Here is a 27,422-nt window from a genome sequence, read left to right on the forward strand (position 1 = left end):
TGAAGTCCTGCGTGATGAAGGCATGAAGTCTTGTGTGATGAAGGCATGAAGTCCTGTGTGATGAAGGCATGAAGTCCTGCGTGATGAACGCATGAAGTCCTGCGTGATGAAGGCATGAAGTCCTGCGTGATGAAGGCATGAAGTCCTGCGTGATGAACGCATGAAGTCCTGCGTGATGAAGGCATGAAGTCCTGCGTGATGAAGGCATGAAGTCCTGCGTGATGAAAGCATGAAGTCCTGCGTGATGAAGAGTGCTGCTGCGTGCTCTCCTTCTCTCCATCCTCCCAGAACACAAGGTGGGAATCACCACGGCAACCGGTGGTTGTGTTTTTCAGACATTACGCAACAGTTTCTACCTTCCCATATTACTGCACCACCCAGCAGCTCCAACAGATCCAAGGTGATGTTTGCAGAAGCTTCATTTGAGTCAGTATGTGACTAACTGACCGCAGCATCATCTAAATTATATTATTTAAATGTTGCACATAAATCTGACAACTTTTAGTTTTTTATTATTCTAAATGATCAGATTTCTCTTTAAAAACAGCTTGAAACGAAGCCTTTATATTCAGTAAATCTTTTTAAAAACGGTCTATTTTGCTGTTTGTACCAGAATCCTCCTTATGTCTGGTTCTGTTCAGCATTCCTCAAATCTGTTCTTTTCCCACATCAGTTTTTCCTCACGGATAACTGCTTCCTCACAAGTCTCATGTTTTGTAGGAAAAGCAGCCATGTTGGATTTCCACCAAGAAGCAGAGGTGGTTGTTGTTCAGCTCCAATCGTCTGAAGTCCTTCACCTTAAAGAACGTTCCCTCCCTGCAGCTGATGGACACAGATTCACACGGCTGAACTTCTCCCTCTGTCAGATCCAACCAGGCAGGCCCATTCACGTACCCATGAGATGGAGCTGGTGGAGGTTTCTGCTGCAGCTGCGGAGCTCCCCTCCCCCCTGCAGACACACAAAGAGCTGGGCTGCAGAGGAGAGCAGCCTGGAAAGGTTTTGCATGAAAAGCAACGCTGTGGAGAGAGCTGAAGAGGCGCAAAGACTGGAGACCTTGACCTCCATGGCTCCAGGCTGCCGCCACAGGATTTGTTCCAACTGGTCCAAACCCAGTCCTAATAAGGCCAAGGACATCACTTATCAGAGGGAAGGCTAGGCGGGCCAACACATTTAAGGTTTCCATTAAACCTTATCTTGATGCAGAAATACTTTTCTATCTCAGTGAAGTTAAAACTTCACCCAAATGGTTTTTCCAGCAGGACACAAGAGCTTCACAAACATCATGAGAGGAATAAACTCTCCAAGTCCGGCTGCTTTCCTTTCAACAGACTACAGTCACTTTATTAAGACCACCTGCATCTATTCCCATTTGCACCACAATGCACACTTTCCCAGTCAGCCTATAAGCTCCACTGAATAATTAAAGATGTAATCACCTCCAACACTGCTCTAATCTCACTGCAAACATAAAAATGGTCCAAATCTCTAAACTGGTGAGATAAAATCAGGGAAAATCCTCCATTAGATTTCACACAAAGAAACAATTTTAGTGAATTGAGTTTTGTTTGGTTCCTGTTTTTAGATCATTCTGCAGAAAGATCAGATGGAGATTAATTTGTTGCATAAAGATTTAATCTGTTAGAGTGAAGCTCTGAGTCTGAAATCACTTCTAACCAGGAGGCTGGGCGCTGAGACACAGATGTGACGAGAACGTCGCCTGTTTCTGATGGTTTCCTCCCAAGAACAACTGCAGAAATCATAATTTTCTACCAAAATGGCCTAACATGCAGGAAACCTCTGAGAATATTACAGCTGAAAGAACCATTTTCTGGATCATTAAAGTCTCCAAGCTGAGAGCTTCAGCTACAGAAAAGCTTCAGGACATTCCAGGAGGTCCAGAACTGAGCCATGTTACCACCAGTGCAGAGTTTGTTCAGCAGCAGCAGGTATGGGTAAGTGCATCAATGAGGAGAAGACCTTTGGAAAAGAAAGGTAGCAGAGAAGCAACTTCTGTCCAAGAAATCCATCAAACACATGAAACTTCTGCAGGAAGGACTGGAGCAAAATGTTCTCTGATGAATCCTCCTGGTTGTTTCGGGCTTCCTCCTGGTTCTGTCAAAGAACATTACCATGGAACAAAATGTCCTCCAAAGGCATCTTCTAACAATCCAGGAACAGTTTGGTGTTGATCTGTGGATTTTCCAGCATGATGAAGCGCCGTGTCACAAGGCTACAGTGACAACAAATTGGCTCACAGATCAGAAGATGTACAGGGAGCCGTAGTTAGGAAACTCCTCAGATTTAAACTTCACTGAGAAGCCAAGAAACGACTCAAAAATGGGTCACCATCAGTAGATGTGTGAGTGTAATGCACCGCTTCAAACCAAACATACCAACTAGCAGGCACAGTGGTGGTAGGCTGATGATGTGGGCTCATTTTACAGACCTGGTCACCTTGCACTCATTGAGTGGACCATGAACTCCTCTATAATCCAAAGCATTGCCGAGTCCAGCTGAAGCTTGGTCCAAACTGGGTCACCAACAGAACAATGATTGACAGCTGGTCTACAACAGGACTGAAAAAGAAAATGAAGGTGCAACAGAGGCCTAATCAAAGTCCAGACCCCAACCTGACTGGAATGCTGTGATGGGACCTTCAAGGGGCTGAGCAGGAACCTCCACAGACTGAAGTGTTAGGAATAACCTTTCTTATTAATACTTATAGTTCTTTCACACACACCATAATAATAAAGTATAAATGCTGAAGTTTTCACTATTGTTAGAATATGGATAAGAATCCTCAGTGACACACATTATGGACAAAAGACCTACAGGTTGACATAAAGTTTAGTGCATTGGGGTTGATTAGACGGCTGCAGCCACACTTCAGGGTTTTCAGGGTTGGACACCAGGATGGTAACACAGTCTCCTGATAAACACGGAGGGAGTGTGCATTCCTTGCAGGGAGAACCAGATATAAAACTACATGTGACCTTCTTTCAGGGCTGTTGACTCACTTTGATCACCGAGCCGATCCAGGACCTCAGCGCTGATCTCTGTAAACATTCCTCTGCTTTATTTAGATTAAAAGTTTAGTTCAGTTTGAGAATCGCTCCTTTAAGAGAAAGTGTTGTATACAGTGATGCCGCGTCTAACCGCCAGCAGGGTCTGGTACCTCGGACAGAAGCAAAAATGGGAAGAAGAATGGACCAAGATTTCTCCAAACCCCTACTGCAGGAGGTTCTACAAGCTGCTGGATCAGAGGAATGACCCAGGTCTTTTTAACCTTTGACACCATTTGGATTGGGAAGTAAGGATTAGTTTTCATTATTTTTCGTGAAGATTAGGGTTGCTGTGCTCCTACATGAAGCAGGTCCTGAACATAAATGGAACCGGGTTTATTCACCGGATCTCTGATCCTTATAACCTTTGAACTTTATCTGGACTCGGTAAAGCCATGAGTGAGCGTTTGTTTTAGAAACCTAATCAGATTGTCTTCGACTTTTACTTGTGTGACATCAAGTTAACTGACATCCACAAAGTGAAGACATAAGAACAAGAACAATGTGAACCAAACTGATGAACAGAGTACCACTGGCTGATAGGAAGACTTACCTTAACGAGCCAAGAGCAGGACAACCAGAACCTTCTTGTAGAACAGGGAGTGGAGAGCAACGATCCTTAAAACTTGGGACACTTTAGATGGATTTCTGCTCCAACACACCTCATTAAATGGTGAATTCATCTCCTTGGGATGCCACCAGGTCCTTCAGGGTCTGGCTGATGACAGCTTTGATCAAGTGTGTTTAAATAGGAAAAAAACAAAACATGCAGGACTCCAGTCCTCAGAGGACCAGAACCGCACACCCCTTCTCTAGAACAGGGGTGACCAAGTCCAGTCCTGGAAAGCTACCATCTTGCACCTTCTCGATGTATGCCTGCTTCAACACACCTGAATCAAATGGTTGAACTCCTTCAGCAGCTCTGCAGAGGCCTGGTAAGAGTCATTCATTTGGTTCAGCTGTGTTGAAGATGTGATACATCTAAAGGTTGCAGGATAGTAGCTCTCCAGGACTGGACTCAGCCAACCCTGGTCTAGAACCAGGCTTTAACGGGCATAGTCTCATTGGTAGCCTCCAATGGTTGGTTTTCAAAACACAAATAATGATTGTTTGGTAGAGACACGCCAGCCCAAAGTACAAGCCAGGTGTGGTAATAGTCTCAAGGTGCATCAATCTATTGTCTAAACTCCCTATCCATGCCTGGTCAAACAGGAGGCTGGTGTCCATTTCCAGCAATGACTGGGAGAGAGGCAGGGTACACCCTGGACGGGCCGCCAGTCCATCGCAGCACCACTCAGACACACAACCAGGCAAACATATTCATGCCAAAGGTCAGGATAGAAAGTCAAATTAGACCAAAAGACACGTTGTTGGACTGTGGGAGAAAGTTTCCAGAGCAAACCACCAACGCAGAGGGAGAACATCCCAACTCCATGAAGAGCGAGCTCAGGCCAGGATTCAAACCCAAGACTTTCTTGCTGCAGAGCTACAGTGCTAACAACGGTCCCACCTTGTAGCCCCAAACTAACAAACTGGACAATGCTAAATGTTGAAATGGATGAAACAGCAACTAGTTGTTTCTTAATGTGAAAAGAATAAAAGTAGCGGCTCTGACCCGGTTCAGCGGTCGAACAGAAAGGAACTTAAAGCCATCAAAAGAACAGAACAGATCAAAGTTCAGGAAGAAGTTTCCACATTTTCTGGGAGAAGGTCCAAGACCATGTTGGAGAAAATGCAGAGATGATCAGTTTTTCTTCCAGACTGGAAGCCTGTGAAGTGGTTCTGGCCCATGACAGTCCTGTTTAAATGATCTCGTCTACATCCACACACGGAGAGCTCTCTGGTCAACCAGCTCGTTTCTTCTCCATGTTCTTAGATCAAAGTTCAAACGTAGAGGTGAAGGAGCGACGCTGCAGCCACCCCAAGACTGTGGAAACACCTTACCTGTACGTGTCCTCGCCGCTCAGAGCAGAAACTCATTTAAATGTCTTAAAAACCTCTTCTGGTCTTTATTATGAGACGCTGAACAGTTCTTAGAAACTCTTCTGTGTTTTATTTGCTATTTTATGATTGTCGGTGTGATTTTGAAGCACTTTGGTCAACTGCTGTTGTGTTCAGATGTTCTTCATGAATTAATTTGACATTGACAAGGATTCTCTCAATGAGTTTCTTCTAGATCTGTTGAGGCTGATTTCTGGAAACTCTACTTTCCAGAAGGAGGCTGGAAACCCTCTAACGCTCCCAAGAAAACCTACCTGGTTTTCAGACTGGACAGACGGACCAACCAGCTTTCAACAGTGTTTTCATAGCAGCAGCCAAAAACGCTTTCCGTGGCTTTTAGGCTGAAAGCAGTCGTGGCTTCTGGGTTCAAACTCAACATAATGTGACAAAAACGTACCGCTATAAGAATGAAGATTGTTTTCAAATCATTTTTATTGAACAAAAAGTTTTCAAAGATCATGTAGGAAATACATTATAATACAAATGTTGCACAAACAAGACTAACAGAAACAGTCTAGAAAAGGGCATGAACATGACTGCATCCAGAACGCAGGGGGGTAGGGGGGCACACACTTCACCAGAACAGATGGAGACCTGTAAAGGTGATCACCCAACACTAATGCAGTCTCCGTTAAAACAGGGCAGCGGATGTCTTTACTGAAAGGACCTCTCATCTTTTATTTTTTGACCAAATTAGTATTTTTTACCAGTTGTTCTGTAATAGACCTGGAGATCAAACCAATCATGATCCGGTTTCATTAAGATTTGTCCTTTTTCCTTTTCCTACACGATGGTCTGCTGGTTGTTTCACTGAATGAGATCTGGAAGTTCTGGGTTTCTGTTTTTTACTGAACCTTTCAAACTGTTTGATGAACTAAACACGTAAAAGCTTCGGAAAAGCCGCTGAGAAGATTTTAGATTGAAACTTTTTATCCGAAACTTTTCTTCTGACAATAAGCACCGAGTAAAAAGTTGTTTTCTGTCTGGTGGAATTTGGTTTTGTTGAAAAGAAAACAGTTGTCACAGATGACATGAAAATGGACTCAGCTGGTTCCTCACTGCATAAACACCTCATCCCAACCTGCAGGGGGCAGCAGTGCTCTGAATGCCTAACGAGAACCCACTGCTCCTGAATGCACCGCTCTAAACTAGAAAGTAAAGGAACCTGGACAGTCTTGGGCCAGCACCAGCATGAAAAGTTAGCACCTGATGCACGAACCAGTGTGGACTCAAATAAATTTATTTTTAGGAGACGCTAAAATGATCTTAATCCTCCAAGAACGTGTCAAATTTGCAGGACAAGCCGACAATAAAACGCTTTAGGTTTATGATCAATTATAATGATTAAATTGGATTATTTACCCCGGGGCAAAATGACTTAATGTTCTACGATACCCTGGAGTCATTTGAAACGAGCCAAAATTAGACACGTCTGGAGGGAAGAGAGTAACCGCAGGAAGTGTTACTATCAGCCAATCAGCTGAGTTTGATTACTCTGAATAAACTGTAAACATCTAAACAAAAGAGAACCGTCTGAATCATAAACTGAAACAGATAAACCAGGGACGATTATCAGGAAACAGCGTCCTAATAAATCTCAAATTCTCTTTAATCACAAACCTGGAAACCTCTGAAGGCCAGAATTGCGTATTTGGGGTCGTTTCCAGTTTTTTACGTTCAGTAATAAGAGACATCAAATATTCCCTGCAGTAATATATAATAAACAATGCATTTCTCAGTCAGTTGATGCACCAACCAAAAGAACACTTTGTGAAGAACTTAATATCTAACTGATGTTACGATGGACCCCAACCTTTACTCTTCGTCCTCCCAGAGATAAAAAGCTAATTAGAAAAAGAAAGAAACTAAATATTTTTCCCCAGTCATTTAAAAAACGGAGATAATTTCGTCCAAACAAGAGCTTCATTTTTCCTTCTTTCAAGGGAAAAGAGCGGAGCGGCAAGAACAAGTAAAAAATACTTACATTTCTAAGAAAATGCGCTTCAGTTTAATTGGGTTTAAATATTTTCACAACAGAGCTCTGTACTCAACACCTTCTTAAAGGGCAAGAAGTTGACCTTTCTCTGCTGACCTTGTGTCCAGATGAGCAGCCGGATGACTGCAGGTTACAGACTGTGGTTAGATTGTGGTGTAGCATCGACCAAACACAGTGAACACGTACCAGCATAGGGATGATGGATGGTGCTTCTCCAAGCACGCTGTACGTCAAATACTTCTGTCAGGATCCACCAGTTCCAGAAACCCAGCAGAACCCCATGTAAGACATCTATGAACACGGACCGGCCTGGTGGAGGCCGACAAATGGAAAACACTAAAATCAGCTAAGGGAGAAAGTGAGTTTTGTTGGGGCTTTCACTTCTTCTGAAATCTGAAGTCTCTCAGCACATGGTTGAGAGGTTGGATCTGAATCACTGGAGAAAGGTTGACCTGCAGGATCTTCTGCGCTTTCCTGCAGGCTTCAGCCACAGACCGAGAGTCATCCACTTTTATCACTTTTCGTCTTAAATTTTTCTTGTCACTATAGCCATTTCTCTGCCTCGTAGTAGAACCAGTCAATCCCTTGGGTCCTGGAACATCTTGGTGGAGGCCGTTGCCCCTCCAGCCATTGCTGGTCAATTCTGTGCGAGTCTGTGAGAACGCCCGACCGTTGGCATAGAAGACCGGAGCAGAATCTCCAATGAGGGCACCATCCAGTCGGATCGGGCAGGACAGACTCTTCTGGCTGAACAAGGCCACGGCTTTGGTGGGCGCCCCGCCACCGTTCTGAGAAGGCTGAGACGGTATTCCTGATAGTGTTGGAGGGCGCTGCTGTGGTGAAAAGGTAGCGGTGGGTGTCTCAGACTCCCAGACAGTTTGGATCTGGAGTCTGGCCGTGTGGAAGCCAGACAGACCTTGGATGCTGGTCAGCCTGAGGCATGGCTGCATGTCCGCCTCTAACATTTCTGCAGTTCGAATTGGTGTCCTGCTGCAGACGATGGCGTGATGGTCCACCAGCATCTCTGGAGGCCGAATCCCTTGAATCCTTGGGTTGCTCCTTTCAGTGGTGTTCCAGGATGGGTGCACCTCCCGCTTCTTGACCTGAGGCTTCCTCTTCCTCTTCTTGGTAGTGGGTCTGACATTTTTGTTGACCAACTTGAGCATTTCTTCGGTCATAGGTAGGCTTGTGCAGGAGCGGTAGCAGTACACGTCCTTGCTGCGCAGAATGGTGGGCTTGTGGCCTTCCTCGCTTAGCTCCTGCAGGAAAGTCACAAGCTCCTCAGTGCACGAAAGGTCTTGTGACATGGGGCTCAGAATCTTCAAAGCATCCAGAAGGACATTTTGCCCTGCTGAGGAGATGCGGGACCAGGAGTGAACAGCCTTCCGCTCCTCAGTGGCGAATTCCAATGGCCGACGGATCATGCGACCTTGAGGGGAGGCAGCCATGTTTGTGAACCTGTATGGAAAAAAACGAGTAAAGCATTAGTAAAGTCAATGGATGAAAACAGAACCACAAACTTGAACCCCAGACTGTGAGTTCTGTAAATCTCTGACCCATTTTGACCCTACAGTCTTCATTCAGACATTAATCGCATAATTATACATCATCCTCAGTCACTCAATTGGTACACGTGCTGCTTGTGACCAAGAGGTAATGCAGTGATTTAAATGAGAAAAGAAATGCTTGAATGCATGACAAATATGGGCAGATCCCAGATCAATCCTGAGAAAAAAAGCAAATCAACAGTTTTGTTACATTTAACATAAAACATGACCTTTACAACCATGCTTCAAAAGAGTCCAAATACTGAGAAAATTATGTTAAAAACAGATGCAGTGTCTGTACAACCTGTACCAGGACACATTATATACATAGATATTAGAAACTACGAAGTGGACCATGAACCTAGCCTTGTGGCACACCTTTATTAATTTTTCCAAATGATTTACTGCCACCTATAAAAATGAATTGTTCAAGATTTACCAGATCATTTAAACCTTTTTAAATTTGGGTTATAAAATTTCAGATTTTTCAGGTTAATCCAGAAACATTGATTTAATTGATGACAGTGGAGAGTAATATGACTCAGTCTACAAGAAGGTGGTTACTAACTTTGTTAGCAGCTGGAAAAGAAAGCCCTTTGAGGCACAACACCACTTAAATCTTCCTGAGCACAGACCCAATATAGTCACCATTCAGGCGCGGTTCTGACCAGTGCAAGATGGAGTTAATGACCAGAAAGAGCCATTAGTGATGTGCTGTCTGCATACAAAAAACACAGGGACCATGTCCCAACATTGCAGATTATGAGGTACTGAAGGCAATAAGAAAAAATGTTGGGCCCCTTTTTTTAGCAACAGGTGAGCAACTTGAAGCCCGTGTAACTTGTAACCGTTTCTTACTTTAAGCCCATCTCGGTTTATGTTCACGATAGATCTCCTGGCCATAAATTCTGATGACCCAGATCTACTTACAAAAATAAAGCAGATCATTGTGGACTCCCTCAACATCAGGTTCACTGGAAACTGCGTGGAAAAGCTGTTATGTGTAGGATCACTGTTGTACAGATCATAACTAAACATTCTGCCTGCCTGTTTTCAGACACCGCAACTCACTTTTTAAAACATAGTTTTGGGTAAGCCACAGGTTGAACGGTTAAACCTGTGCTTCCATTTATGCGCTCTAACTGAGTTTATAGTTCTGAGTGTGTGTTGACGCCAACTGATTTTAGCGATTGTTCATAGCTGAACCACAGCTTGCTGTTGTTTTTTTGGTTTGTTGCCTCCGCCAATGGCGCTTGACTTTTCAGTTTATTGAATAAGCAGGGAGCCCTCTCACGCTGGCCTATGATCCATTTGGACCCGTAGCTGGTCAAAGTTAGGGACACTTGCTTTTTTTCAACCTGACACGTCCAGGACCAGCTTGATGCAGCAGAGGCCAAGCTGGTGCTCGCCAAAGGCTTCTGTTGCCAGACGAAGGTGGAGTATGCTGGTTTAACGGTAGGCCCAAACAAGCAGAATCCAGGCCACCCAAAACATAAAGGTTCTGGTGAATTTGTCTGAACTCAGAAGTTTATTGAAGACTATGCAGAGATGGCTAGGCCTCTCACCGAACAGTTGAACATTTCAGCAGTTACATTGGGGGAGAAAAAGTAATCATTGAGATATGTCATCAACCAGTCACTTTCCTAAACAGCAAACGGTTGAGAGAAGGTATGTGTCCAATAAGGGTGCACCGATCGCTCGGCCCGATTTCCTTAATTTTGGGTAATCGGCCAATACTTACATGTGAAACCAATCTTATCCACCGATCTGATCTACCTCCGCAAAGGTCCTCATTCGCCATTTAAAAAAAAACAGCAGGCAGCTGAGTATGCAACATTTGAAGAAAGCAATCAAGCTAAGGCTAAAGCTAAAGCTAGCGGAAGCAAAGAAACAGTCAGTGGCTCGTTGTTAGCTCTTATGAGCAGTGAAAATAGCAAATCTACTACAAGGAAACCTGAGGGGTTCAGAGCATTAGACAACCAGCCATTTTCAGTCATTGAGGACCAGGGTTTCAGAAACCTGATGAAACACTTGAGCCCACAATGTAATGTGCCGAGTCAGAGATACTTTTCAGACACTGCATTATCGGAGTTGTTGACCAGGTTTCGGGACACACCTGCAGACTGCTAGAAGCCGATGCAAAGACTCAGCTTTACAACAGACATCTGATGTAAGTTTAATGTCCATGTTGAGTCTTACTGTGCAACGGATAGACGAACAATTCGAACGCCATCAAGTCCTTTTACACTGTAAAGAAATGTCGGGGTCTCACACTGTTGCCAATTAAATCAGCAGAGTTCAAGACGTTTAAGATGTTGCGTCAGTGGGAAATTGATCATGCAAGAGTTGACATTGTTTTTCGGGACAACGCTCATAATATGGCGAAAGCACTGGATGAAGTCATCCAGAAAAGTTTGCCCTGTCTGGCGCACACGCTGCAACTCGTTGTGAATGAGGGACAGTTAGCACAGAGCAACATTACAGCTATTGGGGCAACAGGAAGGAGGATTGTCAGACATTTTAAGCATTCAAAGTCTGCCTATTCCCGACTCTACCCTATGTAGACACAGTTAGGTCATCGCTGGAGGCGACAGCAACAAGACATATCAACAGGGTGGAACAGCACGATCTACATGTTGCAGTCGCTGTTGGAGCAGAGATGTGTTATTGGTGTGTATGCTGTTGATCACGAGTTACCAGCCACACTCACCGCACACCAGTGGGATCTAATGGACAATGTGCTGACTATCCTCACACCTTTTGAGGAACTCACAAAGCTTACTAGCTTACTACTATATATTTTAAAAATCAAACTAAAAATGAAATTTGCTTTATTTAAATGTATTTCTTTATTTACCTGCAAGTCATAAAAATGTATCGTGTACACAAAACAATTGAAAACAAAACAATTGACCCATCATTCTTTGTTTATGGTACAATAATCTCTTCTTAGTAGAGGTGAGGATGAAGTGAAGCTGCTCCTTTTGGCCAAACTTGCAGAGGGGGGAGACCAGGGTCCTCATGTACGAAAAAGCGCTCAGCTTTCATACCAAGGGTGCAGTAGGGAGAAATTCTAAAACTTGCGACGCACAAACAAATTCAGATGTACGAAACACACGTAGCTTTCATACATCCCAATTTGCAGTGAATTTGACGTAGCTGTACGTGGCGCTTGGCCGTCCGGTCTCCGCCCCTAAATACATATGCAAAGTAGTATAAATAGCCGTAAGTACGTGAGTATCCTCTTCATGAGACTGTCCTACAGCAACAGAGTGTCTTCAGTCAGAGGCTTCTTCAGATCTGCTGTAAGACGGAGCGCTACAGGAGATCCTTCCTGCCCACAGCCATCAGCATCTACAACGGCTCTTTGAACAAACCTACATAATATGAGCTATAACAATATTTAATTTTCCTTTGGGATTAATAAAGTATTTTTGAATTGAATTGAATTGAAGTCACCCATCACGTGTCCAAATAACCATGGCAATGGAGCTGTGAAACTCAAAGAACCAAACTGGTTCCTTTCGGCAGAAAAACAAGAGAGACTGTGTGTAGTCCGTTGAGGCAAACCAACAACTACTTGAATGACATCAGCGACTCAAACCTGACTAAAAATAAAAGGTTTGTTGGCACAAACCCGTTTAGTTCTACAATGTGTGTATCTAACCGGTATTGGCAAAAAAATAGAATCAACAGGTCAGGCTCTTTAAAGCTCGGTGATTGGCCAGAAAACTACAATCGGTGCACCCCTACTGTCCAACATCCACGTTGGCGCTCCTAGGTTACAACGTTGAGGTGAAATACGGTCAGAATAACAATGGTTTTAGGTCAAGGGTTAGCAGAATGCCAACACTGAGTGTGACGCCATAGTACCCACCTTCGACACACCTGCCACCCTCCGACTTTCCACATCAGACCACCAATACTTTGATGAAAAGGTGTGTCAAAGGCTCGCAAGAGTCTACACTGATGGGTGAACTTTTATTCATGAAGGTCGACCTCAAGGTGGAGTGGGTGTGGTCAGGGTTGGATGCAACATCACCATTAAGAAATAAGAATGCCAGGAATAAAGAAGTAAAACAGGAAGAACTCTTCCTGGCATGTGACCATTTCACCACAGATCAGGGCCGGGTAGTGTATTAGAAAAAGGTTAAAGTTCATTCTCAGAGACTAGGACCAGATAATAATGGGAATGATGAAAATGACTGCATAGACAGACTGGGCGCTGAAAGTGGAAATCTGTGGGAATTCCCAAAAGAATGGCTCCCTCTCAACCACAGAAGAGCGTGACAACTGTCTACACGGTCTCAGACCTAAGCAGTACCTCTGGTCCACTTTTACTTGGGCACAAAAGAACCTGGAAACCAGCAAAGAAGACGCTAAAGCCTACTAAGAGGAGAAAGCAGCCCATCGTGAAAATGAAGTAGATGACAAAGTTTTTCATTTACGATTCACTTAGCCAACTGTGCAGTCCAGGAAGTTCCTCCAGAGCTGGGCAGGACCCTTGGAAATTGTGGGAACACCCTTACCGGTGGCCTACAGGGTATGAATCTCAAAACCCAGACAGGCACATGTGTATAAAAGGGGTTATGCTAACCAGATAAGGCCCTACACCAAACTCTCCTTCCCAAGAACAGAGCTTGCCTCCATGCCAGGGAAAGGAGAGGCCTGTGTGTAGTACCAGTTCAGATAGGTGCATGTTCCAAAACTCACCCCTAACATGTGCTAACTACTAACAACCTTCCCTAAAACAGAAACTGTTGACTCTCCGGGACAGAATGGTCACTGTAAATTTCACTTCTGTTGTGGCTTTTTGTATTTGTGTTTTGGCTATTGTATATGGCCTGACACCTCTGGGTTCACTTAAGACCCGGTTCTTAAGTGAACTGAGCCAAAAGTTCTCTAGAAAGAGCCGGAGTTCTCTTCACTAGTAGAGCACAAGTAGAGGTAGAGCATGTGCACCATATAGAGAGGCCATGAGTCCTCGACGCAATGGTCTGGGGTTCAATTCCCGACTCTGGTACCTTTGCTGCATGTCTTCCTATGTCTATCTCTGCCCATATCCTGTCTGTATACTGTGAAATAAATGGCCACAAAAATTCAAAATAAATAAAATCTGTATACTTTTTAGATTATTTTACATAAAATAGTACCCAGAACACACATAAATTTAATTAAATTCTCTATGTTTTCTACCATCTCAGAACACAGCATCTGCTTCCTGTAGTTATATTGGGTTCTCCCACCCCAGACACATCTGAGGAATAAACTGAACATTCTCGACTGGTTTGTAATGACAGGTTCTGGTTTGCTTGGAGTGTGAAAAGAAACAGAATCTCCAGGAAAAGTTACAGGATAACAAACTCATCAACTGATTCAGCCAAAACTACACAAGCTATAGATGTGAACATGCTCTCATGTTGGTTCCAATTAAGGTTGGTTCCAGTTAAGAATCTTACTGCAGAGTTTTGCATCAACTGAAAGTAATGATTTTATGGATACATGAGAAAAGTTCATCACAATAATCTAGACAAAAGGAAATAAAACCACAAATTAACCTCTTCAATTCCTGTTTTGACACCAGCCATCTCAGTATGGAAATATTTCTCAAATGATAAAAACAGTTTGGGAAAAGGTGTATTGTTTGACATTCAGGGGAAATCTTGTGGCCGATCTGTCCAATCAGTCCAATCTGTTGCCAGAGCAGAGGAACCATATTCTCTGGGACATTGTTTAGACACTGTTCAGTTGTAGGGACTTATTTTTTTAAAGCAGCATGTTGTTTCTTCTAAGCACTCAAATAACTCAGACAATTTGAAGGGCTCAGAAGTTTTGACAAAGGAAAAATGCTTCCAAAATATGTTGAACATGTCAGTAAAGCCAAAGCTAAGGGACCGACAGGCAGGAAGCAGGAGGCTAAAACTGCTAGATCCACATCCAACTGTGGGAATTTTGCCAGAGATAAAAACACATGTTCAACTGATCTACTGGGGTGCAGGCCTCAAAAGGCATCAATACTCCTTGGTGGCCACAAAAGAGGAACAGGTTTGTTTAATCGGCCATTATCTGACCATTGTCTCTTATCCAAGATGGCGCTGCTGACGACAGCCTCGGAGCTTTGCCCTCTCGTTTTCTTTGTGTTTTTGTGGTGCTAAAAGGTTAAAAGGGATTGCCAAGGGCTTGGCTACAAAGACAGACCCAGACATATCAGGGAAAGCGAGGACACGGAATCTGCTTTTACATAAACGAAGGTTGGTGCAGAGATATTAAAGTGTTGAGGAGGACATGGAGTCCTGACCTGGAGTCATTTCTCATAAACTGTAAACCGTTTTATTCACCGAAGTTCTCCTCGTCTGTGCTGGTTGGTGCTTACATACCTCCTCAAGGCTCCACTTCAGATGCTGAAAAACAACTGGCTGAGCTGATAACAGATGTGGAGAAAAAGATCTAGATTCTCTCATCATTGTTCTTGGGGATTTTAACAGTGCGAACCTCTCCAATGAACTTCCCAAATATAGACAGCATGTTAAAGGTCCCACCAGGGATAAAAACACTCTGTACCACTGCTACACAACTTTGAAGGATGCATATCATGCTGTCACCAGGGCTGCTTTGGGACTTTCTGACCACTCTCTGGTCCATCTCATCCCAATCTACAGGCAGAAATTAAAAGCTTCCAAACCTGTGGTTCAGACTGTTAAGAAGTGGACTGATGAGTCAAAGCAGATGTTACAGGCCTGCTCTGACTGCACAGATTGGACTGTTTTTAAAACTTCAGCTGATTTAAACCCACTCACTGAGGTGGTGACATCATGCTTCAGTTTCTGTGAGGACGCGTGTGTGCAGACCAAGACCTTCAGCACATACAATAACAATAAACCTTGGTTCACTTCTCATCTAAGGCAGCTGCGCAGGGATGAGGAAGAGGTTCACAGCAGTGGGACCGGGTCCTGTATAAGCAGGCCAGGAACAAACTAACCAAGGAGATCAAAGCAGTGAAGAGAAGCTAAAGAAAAGCTTCTCATATGGAGACGCTTCTGTTGTTTGGAAGAGTTTGAAAAACCTGACTGCCTACAGGAGACCTTCCTCCCAACCCTGAGCAGAATCCTAATCTCCTAAATCGGTTGGATGGCTTCTACTGCAGGTATGAAAAGCAGCAGTTCACACCTCAACCTAACTCCTCCACATCTCATTCAGACACAAATTGTCATTCACCAACCACCCCCCTAGCTTCAGACCCCCTGCCTGCACAAAGGATCTCAGAGGAAGATGTAAATAGGATCTTTCAGTGCCTGAAAACAAAGGTGGCCTCAGGACCTGATAATGTCTCCCCATCATGTCTGAGAGCCTGAGCCGACCAACTAGCACCCATCTTCACTGAGATCTTCAACAAGTCTCTGGAGCTGTGTGAGGTTCCCACCTGCTTCAAATGCTCCACTATCATTCCAGTACCCAAGAAATATACCATCATAGGAATAAATGACTACAGGCCTGCTGTAATGACATCTGTGGTCATGAAATCCTTTGAGCGACTGGTGTTGAAGCTGGGGAGCATCTTCTTCCGCACAAGAACCATCACCACTGGCCCCCCCCAGGGGTGTGCTCTCTCCCCACTCCTCTTCTCTCTCTACACAAATGACTGCACCTCAGTGGACCCATCTGTGAAACTACTTAAGTTTGCAGATGACACTACTGATATTGGACTGATCCAGGACAGTGATGATCCTGCATACAGACAGGAGATGGATCGGCTGGTTACACTGGTATGGCTAACCCACCCAAGACTGTGGCAATGATGGTGGACTTTCGGAGAACACCATCCCCCACATACCCCCCTCACCATCCTCAACAACACTGTATCTACTGTGGACCACTTCCTAGGCACCATTTCTTGAAACCTGAGAGGGTACTAATACATAGACAATGTTCGGAAGGCCCAGCAGAGACTGTACTTCCTGAGGCAACTCAAGAAGTCCAACCTTCCACAGGAGCTGTTGGTCATCTTTTCCACTGCCATCATTCAGTCTGTCCTGTCTTCATCCATCTCAGTGTGGTTTGGCTCATCCAAAAAACAGGACAGGTCCAGATTGCAACGAATAATCAGGACTGCAGAGAGAATCATCAGGGCTGACCTTCCCTCTATCCAGGACCTCTACAGGTCAAGGGTCAGGAAAAGAGCAGCTGAAATCTCTGCAGATCCCACACACCCTGCACATAAACTGTTTAGGCTTTACCTTCAGGTGGCGCTACAGAGCGCTGTCTGCTAAAACCAGCCGCCACAGAGACAGTTTCTTCCCCCAGGCTGTTTCTCTGATGAACACTTGACACTTGTCAGAGATCCAGAACAACACCATGCATACTTTCAGACTGATGTCACATTATATTCTATTGTAATGTCACTTGTATATATGTACATTTTATATATACACTACCTGGCCAAAAAAAAAAAGTTGCCACCAAAAAAAAAAGGTCACACTCATTTATTAGATTTATTTACACCGAGTGTTGCATAAATTTTTCACCAAGATCTTGTATTGATGAAGGTAGAGTCAAAGTCTTCTCCAGCACATCCCATAGATTCTCAATGGGGTTAAGGTCTGGATTCTGGTGGCCAATCCATGTGTGAGAATGATGTCTCATGCTCCCTGAACCACTCTTTCCCAATTGGAGCCCGATGAATCCTGCATTGTCATCTTGGAATATGCCCGTGCCATCAGGGAAGAAAATATCCATTGATGGAATAACCTGGTCATTCGGTATATTCAGGTAATCAGCTGACCTCACTCTTTGAACACATACTGCTGCTGAACCCAGACCTGACCAACTGCAGCAACCCCAGATCATAGCACTGCCCCCACAGGCTTGTACAGTAGGCACTAGGCATGATGGGTGCATCACTTCATCTGCCTCTATTCTTACCCTGATGCGCCCATCACTCTGGAACATGGTGAATCTGGACTCATCAGACCATATGACCTTCTTCCATTGCTCCAGAGTCCAATCTTTAGGGTCCCTAGCAAATTAAAGCCTTTTTTTCCCCAGTTAGCCTCACTGATCGGTGGTTCTCTTTAAGCTACACAGCTTTTTTGGCCAGGCAGTGTGTGTGTGTGTACAGTACAGACCAAAAGTTTGGACACACCTTCTCATTCAAAGAGTTTTCTTTATTTTCATGACTATGAATATTGTAGCTTCACACTGAAGGCATCAAAACTATAAATTAACACATGTGGAATTATATACTGAACAAAAAAGTGTGAAACAACTGAAAATATGTCTTATATTCTAGGTTCTTCAAAGTAGCCACCTTTTGCTTTCATTACTGCTCCGCACACTCTTGGTATTCTGTTGATGAGCTTCAAGAGGTAGTCACCTGAAATGGTTTTCCAACAGTCTTGAAGGAGTTCCCAGAGATGCTTAGCACTTGTTGGCCCTTTTGCCTTCACTCTGCGGTCCAGCTCACCCCAAACCATCTGGATTGGGTTCAGGTCCGGTGACTGTGGAGGCCAGGTCATCTGGCGCAGCACCCCATCACTCTCCTTCTTGGTCAAATAGCCCTTACACAGCCTGGAGGTGTGTTTGGGGTCATTGTCCTGTTGAAAAATAAATGATGGTCCAACCAAACGCAAACCAGAAGGAATAGCATGCTGCTGCAAGATGCTGTGGTAGCCATGCTGGTTCAGTATGACTTCAATTTTGAATAAATCCCCAACTGTGTCACCAGCAAAGCACCCCCACACCATCACACCTCCTCCTCCATGCTTCACGGTGGGAACCAGGCATGTAGAGTCCATCCGTTCACCTCTTCTGCGCCGCACAAAGACACGGTGGTTGGAACCAAAGATCTCAAACTTGGACTCATCAGACCAAAGCACAGATTTCCACAGGTCTAATGTCCATTCCTTGTGTTCTTTAGCCCAAACAAGTCTCTTCTGCTTGTTGCTTGTCCTCAGCAGTGGTTTCTTAGCAGCTATTTTACCATGAAGGCCTGATTCACACAGTCTCCTCATAACAGTTGTTCTAGAGATGTGTCTGCTGCTAGAACTCTGTGTGGCATTGACCTGTTCTCTAATCTGAGCTGCTGTTAACCTGCGATTTCTGAGGCTGGTGACTCGGATGAACTTAACGTCCGCAGCAGAGGTGACTCTTGGTCTTCCTTTACTGGGGAGGTCCTCATGTGAGCCAGTTTCTTTGTAGCGCTTGATGGTTTTTGCGACTGCACTTGGGGACACTTTCAAAGTTTTCCCAATTGTTCGGACTGACTGACCTTCATTTCTTAAAGTAATGATGGCCACTCGTTTTTCTTTACTTAGTTGCTTTTTTCTTTCCATAATACAAATTCTAACAGTCTATTCAGTAGGACTATCAGCTGTGTACTGTATCCACCTCCTGCACAACACAACTGATGGTCCCAACCCCATTTATAAGGCTTGAAATCCCACTTATTAAACCTGACAGGGAACACCTGTGAAGTGAAAACCATTTCAGGTGACTACCTCTTGAAGCTCATCAACAGAATGCCAAGAGTGTGTGGAGCAGTAATCAAAACAAAAGGTGGCTACTTTGAAGAACCTAGAATGTAAGACATATTTTTAGTTGTTTCACACTTTTTTGTTCAGTATATAATTCCACATGTGTTAATTCATAGTTTTGATGCCTTCAGTGTGAAGCTACAATATTCATAGTCATGAAAATAAAGACAACTATTTGAATGAGAAGGTGTGTCCAAACTTTGACAGACAGACAGACAGACAGACAGACAGACAGACAGACAGACAGACCATAGACTCTTTTTGAGACTTCTGATGATTAATAAATGGTTGAAAAAAAGCATGTGCAACTACATCTGTGAACTTCATTGAGAACTTTGATATTATTTGGGGGAAAAAGAAAAGACACTTTTTCAAGCAAGATGGTTTCTGTTTGAACAAGCCAGGAGCCAGATGTTTCACATCTAATCTCTTCTATTCAGTAAATAATCCGCCAGCAGCTTCAACCTTCAGCAGAGAACATGGAGTATCAACAAAAATGATAAAGCTGCTACCAACAGCTCCGGCAGAGATAGAGATAACCAGGCAATTGGATGAGAGAGTTTATCACAAAAGGTCTTTCCGCCAAATACCACAGGAGAAGTGGACCCACCCCTCCCCCTCTTTCAAATCAGGACTTTCAAATGACTTCTCTGTGGTACAGTCTGGGCCCCAGTGGTAACTATTTTCAGTGATTTTAATGAGCTTTTATCTGTGATATGTGTTGATTATGACTGTTTAATTATTGTGGGAGACTTCAACATTCACATGGACAATCCTGAAGACAGAAGTCCAATAGATCTATGTGACACTCTTAGAAATGTTGGTTTGACTCAACATGTTAAACAGCAAACGCACAAACAGAGACATATTTTGGACTTGATCATCACTAAGGGTCTAAACATTTCCAAGGTGTCTGTAACTGATGTTGCTCTATCTGACCACTTTTCTGTTATTTTTGAAAGCATCATCTGCAATGACTCAATTAGCCAAAGAGACATGATAAGAAAACGCATCTTTAAGGACGGTGCTGCTGAAACCTTTAACCAGATTTACTCTTCTACCTCCACTTTGCCCTGTAACACTGTAGATGAGCTGGTGGATAACTTTCATTCTAAAATCTCGGACATCATTGATTCAATTGCTCCAATTAAAGTGAAAGTTGTTTCTGGGAAGAAAATGTCTCCATGGAGAAGTGCTCCACCAGTCAGAAGTGAAAAAAAGGAGTGTCGAAAAGCTGAACGCAGGTGGAGAAAGACTGGACTCCAGGTTCACTATATTATCTATAAAGAGAGACTATACAGATATAACATACAACTGAAAAATGCAAGAGAATCCGTCTTTTCTGAGATCATCAGTAAAAACATTAACAATGCTCGTGCATTATTTGCCACAGTCGACAGGTTAACAAACCCTCCTGTAACTGTAGCATCTGAACTCCACTCTACCAGGACCTGCAATGAATTTGTTAACTTCTTCACTGAAAAAACCCAAAAGATCAGAGAGGCAGTCAGAACATCCACATCAACTCCAGTACCAATGTTGTCTCCAACTAAAACTGATTTTGACAAAATTTCCCAATTTCACCAAATAAACTACAAAATCTTAGAAGAAATCGTACAGCAACTAAGCTCTTCTTCCTGCTGTCTCGATGTTTTACCCACAGCTTTCCTTAAGAAAGCTTTGCCTGTAATAACGTCTGATTTAAAAATCACATGTGGCGTTCCCCAAGAGTCCATCTTAGATCCCCTCCTATTCAATATCTACATGCTCCCCCTTACTCAGATTATAATAAATAACATATGTTATCATAACTATGCAGACGACACAACTATACATCCCGATGTTACCAGGTGACTATGAAGAACCCATTTAAGCGCTTGGAAAATGCGTGGAAGAAATCAATGCATAAATGTGCCAAAATTTTCTTCAGCTGAATCAAAACAATGCAATGTTTGGTACACAAACATATTACAAGTCGCATGCAGTTGTCCTCTGCATACCAAGAACATTTTCTGCTCTTGATGCCCAACCTGACATGCATTAACGAACAAGATAAAACTAGGTTTATACTTAAGGTGTCGAACGGGGCATAATGGTGCAATCGGACCGTGCGCACCGCTCTCCATTCCGAATAAAAGAAGTTGAAGGTTCAAACATTTTAAGCACAAATAAATCACTTCCTCATGAACAGAAGAAAGAGCAACGTAACAGAAAAACAACAAACAAAAAAAAGTCAAGAGAAATGCGAGATACCAAGTTAGATTGTATGTTTAACGTTTTTATAGAGTTTATTAGGCCTGAAATTGTATCTAGGTACAGTTTAAAATCTTTAAAAAGAGGTCAAAAAGCTGTTTCCTCTTCATTGTTTAACTCTTATGAATCTGAAACTTTGCAAGAAGCAGAATCATGTTGATAAGAAATGATAAGAAATGTTTTACACACAGCCATTTTAAGCGCTTCTTCTCTCTTTTACTACATTTCCACTGGTTATCTACCATACCGTTCCCTGTGTTTTCGGAGAATACTGCAGTAACGTCAAGTATAAATGCCTACAGCACTTGGTCAGGCTTGCGCGCTGTCAGCGGAGTCCTGTCCTGCGCGACACCCAGAAGAGCGACTATAACTGAGCCTTGAAAGCTTCAACTCAGACTCCACAGGCCTCAGGTAGAAGTTTTAAGTTCATGACAGGACAATTAAAGTCCTTTTTCCACGGGTTTCCTTGATTTTTATCCCCAGAACTCTGAATCTCTCCTGGGCTGCTTGTTGTGTGAATTTCCACTGCTGTACAGAACCGTGAATAAGAGGCTCATCCTGCCTGCCAATGGCTGCTGCCTCCAGAAGGGGAATCAGACCAATAAAGCATTATTCTTTACACAACACAGCAGCTTCATTCAAAAACATACCTGAACACTAACTGTAAAAGCTTCATTCCCAACACCCCATAATAGGAGGAAAAGGCTCCCTTCATGAAAGTAAAAAGTGTTTTTTAGAAATAAAAGAGAGCTGATGATTGTTTCCACTGCGTCTTCAATGGGATGATTTTTTTTTCTTTCAAATATGAGAGCATAAATGAATAATACATTCTAAAATAAGATTAAATGCAGCTATTGATAAAACAAAATGCATTTTTTTAAGTAATTCAATCCAAATGTCTTCAATAGAAAGGTCTTACAAGTACATGGGACAGAGACTCAAGGTGAGGCTTTTAAACCAAAGAACACTTTCCCAAATTTCAAGTATGGTAGTGGTAAAATCATGTTGTGGGGCTATTTCATCGTCTGTGGTAGTGTTAATAAGAGAGCACTTCTAAATTCTTGCTGCCAAAAATCATTCCATCTGAATTTAACCAAATATTAGTTGACATATACAGGTGCTAGTCATTAAATTAGAATTTCATGAAAAAAATGATTTATTACAATAATTCCATTCAAAGAGTGAAACCTGTGTATTATATTCATTCATTACACACAGACTGATATATTTCTAATGTTTATTTTTTTTATTTTGATGATTATAACTGAAAACTAATAAAAACACCAAATTCAGTATCTCAGAAAATTAGAATATTGTGAAAAGGTTCAATATTGAAGACACCTGGTGCCACACTCTAATCAGCTAATTAGCTCAAAACACCTGCAAAGGCCTTTAAATGGTCTCTCTAGTTCTGTAGGCGACACAATCATGGGGAAGACTGCTGACTGGACAGTTGTCCAGAAGACATCCATTGATACCTTGCACAAGGAGGGCAAGGCACAAAACGTCATTGCTAAAGAGGCTGGCTGTTCACAGAGCTGTGTCCAAGCACATCAACAGAGAAGCGAAGGGAAGGAAAAGATGTGGTAGAAAAAAAGTGTACAAAATAGGGTTAACCACACCCTGGAGAACATTGTGAAACAAAACCCAGTCAAAAATGTGGGGGAGATTCAAAAAGAGTGGACGGCAGCTGGAGTCAGTGCTTCCAGAACCACCACGCACAGACGTATGCAAGACATGGGTTTCAGCTGTCGCATTCCTTGTTTCAAGCCACTCCTGAATCTAGAGACGGCGTCAGAAACGTCTTGCCTGGGCTAAAGACAAAAAGGACTGGGCTGCTGCTGAGTGGTCCAAAGGTATGTTCTCTGATGAAAGTAAATTGTGCATTTCATTTGGAAATCAAGGTCCCAGTCTGGAGGAAGAGAGGAGAGGCACAGAATCCTTGAGGTCCAGTGTAAAGTTTCCACAGTCAGTGATGGGTTGGGGGGCCATGTCATCTGCTGGTGTTGGTCCACTGTGTTTTCTGAGGTCCAAGGTCAACGCAGCCGTCTACCAGCAGGTTTTAGAGCACTTCATGCTTCCTGCTGCTGACCAACTTTATGGAGATGTAGATTTCATTTTCCAACAGGACTTGGCATCTGCACGCAGTGCCAAAGCTACCAGTACCTGGTTTAAGGACCAGGTACTGATCTTAATTGGCCAGCAAACTCGCCTGACCTTTACCCCATAGAAAATCTATGGGGTATCATGAAGAGGAAGATGCAATATGCCAGACCCAACAATTCCGAAGAGCTGAAGGCCACTATCTACAGTATCCATCGAATCACACTGGGAGTTTATTTAATCTCGTGCGGTCTCTTGGTGCACTTTCACACCTGAGCTGTTTAATCTGCATTAACGGACTATTTCATTTGGGCACATGTGAAAGCTCATCTAAACACCGGATCCAGAGAACAAGTCAACAAACAGCTAAACTCTGGTCTACCCAACAGTGCTGGTCTTAGTTAACTTGCAAGTTAATCTTGGTTCAGACAACCTGAGAGCAAACAGACTATCCAACAAACGTTCTAATCCTTGCAATACGTCGCTGTGCATTCGTTGCATCTTCCTCTTTAATGTCTGGGTCTGTACTGCTCATGTGCGCAGAGCAACAAGCTGGGAAACTCACTGTCTTGCCTACTGCTAACACAGGACAGATGCTGTACCTGCATGAAAGTGAACTGAACCAAATGAAGGTGTGAAAATTTTTGGGCGTTCCACCCCTATGGAACCAAGTCTCCTGGACTAACCTGGTATGTAAGCATGAGTAAACAACATATAGAACCATTAACTTTTTGCAGCCACGCAGCTGCAATATATGGCAGGCTAAAAACCCAGGTAATTCAACTTCACAAATAATCCATTTAAAATATATATATATTTTTTATTGTTAACAGCACAGGAATTTTGACAAAACATATTTACTTGGGTTATTGCGACAACGGTGACGTCATCTACACTGTTACCAGCAGCCTGCAAATAGAGGGTGACACGGGAGTGGATTTTCTCTCCTGTCCCATCCCGCTCCCACAGAAAAATGTCTTGTCCCATCCCAATCCCAGGCCAGCATAACAAAAAAAATCCTGTCCCGTCCCACTCCTGGTAAATTGACTCCCACTCCCATCCTGCTCCCATTCAGAACGACTCCCACTCCTGTGCCACTCCCATTTTTGTTTTCTTCATTTAGTCTTTTGGCAATTTGTTTCTTTGAAGGACCAGTTAGGTCCCTGTTTTTAGTTGTAGTAAAGGCCAGTTAAAGTAAAAAGAATAATAATGAAGAAATAATAAAATATTAAACAAGGAAACAGACCATGTCTATCTTAGTTGAATAAACAAAATGTACATAGTTGTATTTTACTTATTTATTAAGTGACTGTTTCCTTTGAACAATGACATTACTTTTATGTTTCAAGTTGCTGGAACGAAAGAAAAATGCACCTAGTAAGAGAACTGTACTTGTTGAACAAAAGGACAAAAATGTATTACCTTCACAATTTAGAAACTGTATCTCAATGGTTCACAGCCCTGGTCCTCAGGGACCCCTTCCCTGCTTGTTTTAGATGTGTTTCTGCTCCAGAACACCTGATTTAAATTCTGACATGACCTCCTATACAGGCATCAAGAATGGAGGGTCAAACTGGACAAAATTAATACAATAAAATCATCATTAAATAAATAAATGTTGTGAATGTCCCATAAGTGAAGTAAATGTAACATGAAAGAAATGTAACATTAAATGTGCCATTAAATTAAAGGTACCATTTATTTATTTAATACATCATTAGAAACAATAACTGTACCATTATATCATGAAATTAACTATTATGCAATTAAATGTGCCACTGAATAATTAAGTATAATTTTAAAGACGACATGACGTAATTAGTGGTACAGTTAATATTTAATGATGTATTAAATAAATTGTAGATTAAATGGTTACATTAAATTTTTTTCTATTTCACAACATATTTATTTAATATCTTCCCTTGATGAAGCCTTTCTATACGGAGTCCGCGAGGGGACAAGGGGATTTTTTTCTTTTTTGTGTCCCCACGCAATAGTCGTTGCGTTATTTCGCGATACTTTGTGGGATAGTTTCCAAACCAGATAACTGCAAAATTGAAACAAACACTACACCCGTTTTGAGATTTATTGAGTTTTATTTTGAAATCAACCTTAAATAAAATTATCTTCAAATCAGACTAAAAGACAGTTTTTATCCACAAGCTGTCAAACAAACTACTGAACAATAATGCTGCACGAAGCCACATCTGTGACACTTTATTTCCTTATTACTGCTGCATGATGGGTACTTTTTTTTGTACACCATTAGTGTTTTTGTTTTTATCGTGATTTGAACGGTTCTTCTTATCCTAAGCATTTCATTGCATTGTTTACTGCATGTTAACCTGCATATGACAAATAAACCATATCAATGACATATCAGTGTTTGTTTTATGAGCAGTTTGTCATCTGTGCTGTTGCTCCAAAATGCCGAACGCAAAAGTATTGCGTGGAGACGCAGAAGAAATAAATTTCCCCATGTCCCCTCACGGGCTTCCGTACATTACCTCTTAAATCTTTAGAGCACATGCAGCAATTTTGTTGGTCAGATGAGACTTGACACATGTTGGTACTTTTGGTTTGATGAATGAAAAGATGCAGGGTTGATTTAATCCAGAATCTGCTTTACAAGTGTCCCTTAATCACTGGTGAATTTGATTACGACTAAACACGATTTACAAGCAGCAGACTGCGTGTTAACGTCGCTACATTCAACTCTCTTGAAGTTCGGTAATATTTGCGACTTTCCTGTCAGCTCTATGAGTTTAATAGATAAGTCCTTATTTCTGACTTTACGTTACAAATCCAGTTTTACCACGTCCAGTTCTCCACCTGCGTTTGCTCCCTACATCCTGAACGCAGGTGGAGAACATCGATCAGAAGCACTGTTGGCTTGTGGGTCGTGTAGTTTGTTTGACTCGCATTATAGTATAGGCTTGTTGGAAAAAAACTACACAATGGCGGCGTCGATTCAAGTTTTTTCTTCTTAACGTTTATAACAAAGTCTCAGTTTTACATTTCCAAAGATAATTGATCCTAGTTTATTTTCCCTCCTATTGATTAGCTCCCGTTCCCGTCTGCTCCAGTTCATGTTTTATCCTGTACCGTCCCAATCACGTGATCTTTACTGATGCTGTCTCCCGTCCCGTGGGATTCCCGTGGGAATCCCGTGACCCGTGGGACTCCCAAAAAAATGTCAGCCTCTACCTGCAAACACAGCATCCACCGGATCTGTTCCCGATATCCAGAGATTTTAGTGACGTCTCCCTGTCAACCTCTCACCCCAGTAGATACAACACTGAAGCTACTGTATGCCAATACCAAGGGAGGCTCATCACCTCTCCCTGCCTTTGGGGCGCTCAGATCAAAACCTGGTTCATCTCCAGTCTGTATATAAACCCCAGAGAACCAGTTGTGACAAGCACAGTGAAGAGATGGCTTGAGGAGACTGAGGAAGCTCTGAGGGATTGCTTCAGCTCCGTTGTGTGGGAAGAGCTCTGTGCTCCTCATGGGGAGGAAAATGACAGCGTCACATACGCCCCTTTCCCCACTGTCTCCATTTGGCCCTGCTCGGCTCCACCACGCTTGCTTTGCGAGCGTTTCCATTACAGTTTTTTCTGTACCAGTAGCTACTTTTTTGGTCCCTGATCCTGAGCAGGTCCGACCAGGACTGAGTTGGGACTACACGTGACGTGAACAGACTTCTGTCCACTGATTGGCTGCTGGACCAGGAGAAATGAGAAGGTTTTTGTAGAGGCAGTGCTTGGAGAAGATAATAAAACTAAGAGCAGCTACAATAATATTAAGGGCCACAATGACTGGAGCAGGTCAAACCCAAATATAATTTTACCATTTATTAATTATAAACCTGCCCAAAGGCTGAAAGAAAAAATAAGCTTCACATCAGTTTCTGAATTACACGCAGGTAGG

At 42.9% G+C, this 27,422-nt stretch overlaps 1 protein-coding gene across 3 annotated transcripts in view; it reads right to left on the reverse strand.

The window, feature by feature from the left end:
- Positions 1-27,422, reverse strand: part of ccdc71 (coiled-coil domain containing 71) — a 48,250-nt gene that overhangs the window by 9,963 nt on the left and 10,865 nt on the right. For 2 of the 3 annotated variants that reach the window (XR_007035442.1, XR_007035443.1), the window contains exon 2: positions 7,247-8,518. Coding sequence is in view for 1 of the 3 variants with exons in the window: in XM_047347845.1 (XP_047203801.1) it covers positions 7,438-8,508 (1,071 nt within the window). In the remaining 2 variants the exon portion in view is untranslated. Of the gene's footprint in view, positions 1-5,478; positions 8,519-27,422 lie in introns of those variants that run through there. The other variant, XM_047347845.1, reaches the window with a different exon arrangement.

Source organism: Girardinichthys multiradiatus, chromosome 20, assembly GCF_021462225.1.
Source record: "Girardinichthys multiradiatus isolate DD_20200921_A chromosome 20, DD_fGirMul_XY1, whole genome shotgun sequence".
NCBI lineage: Eukaryota > Metazoa > Chordata > Actinopteri > Cyprinodontiformes > Goodeidae > Girardinichthys > Girardinichthys multiradiatus.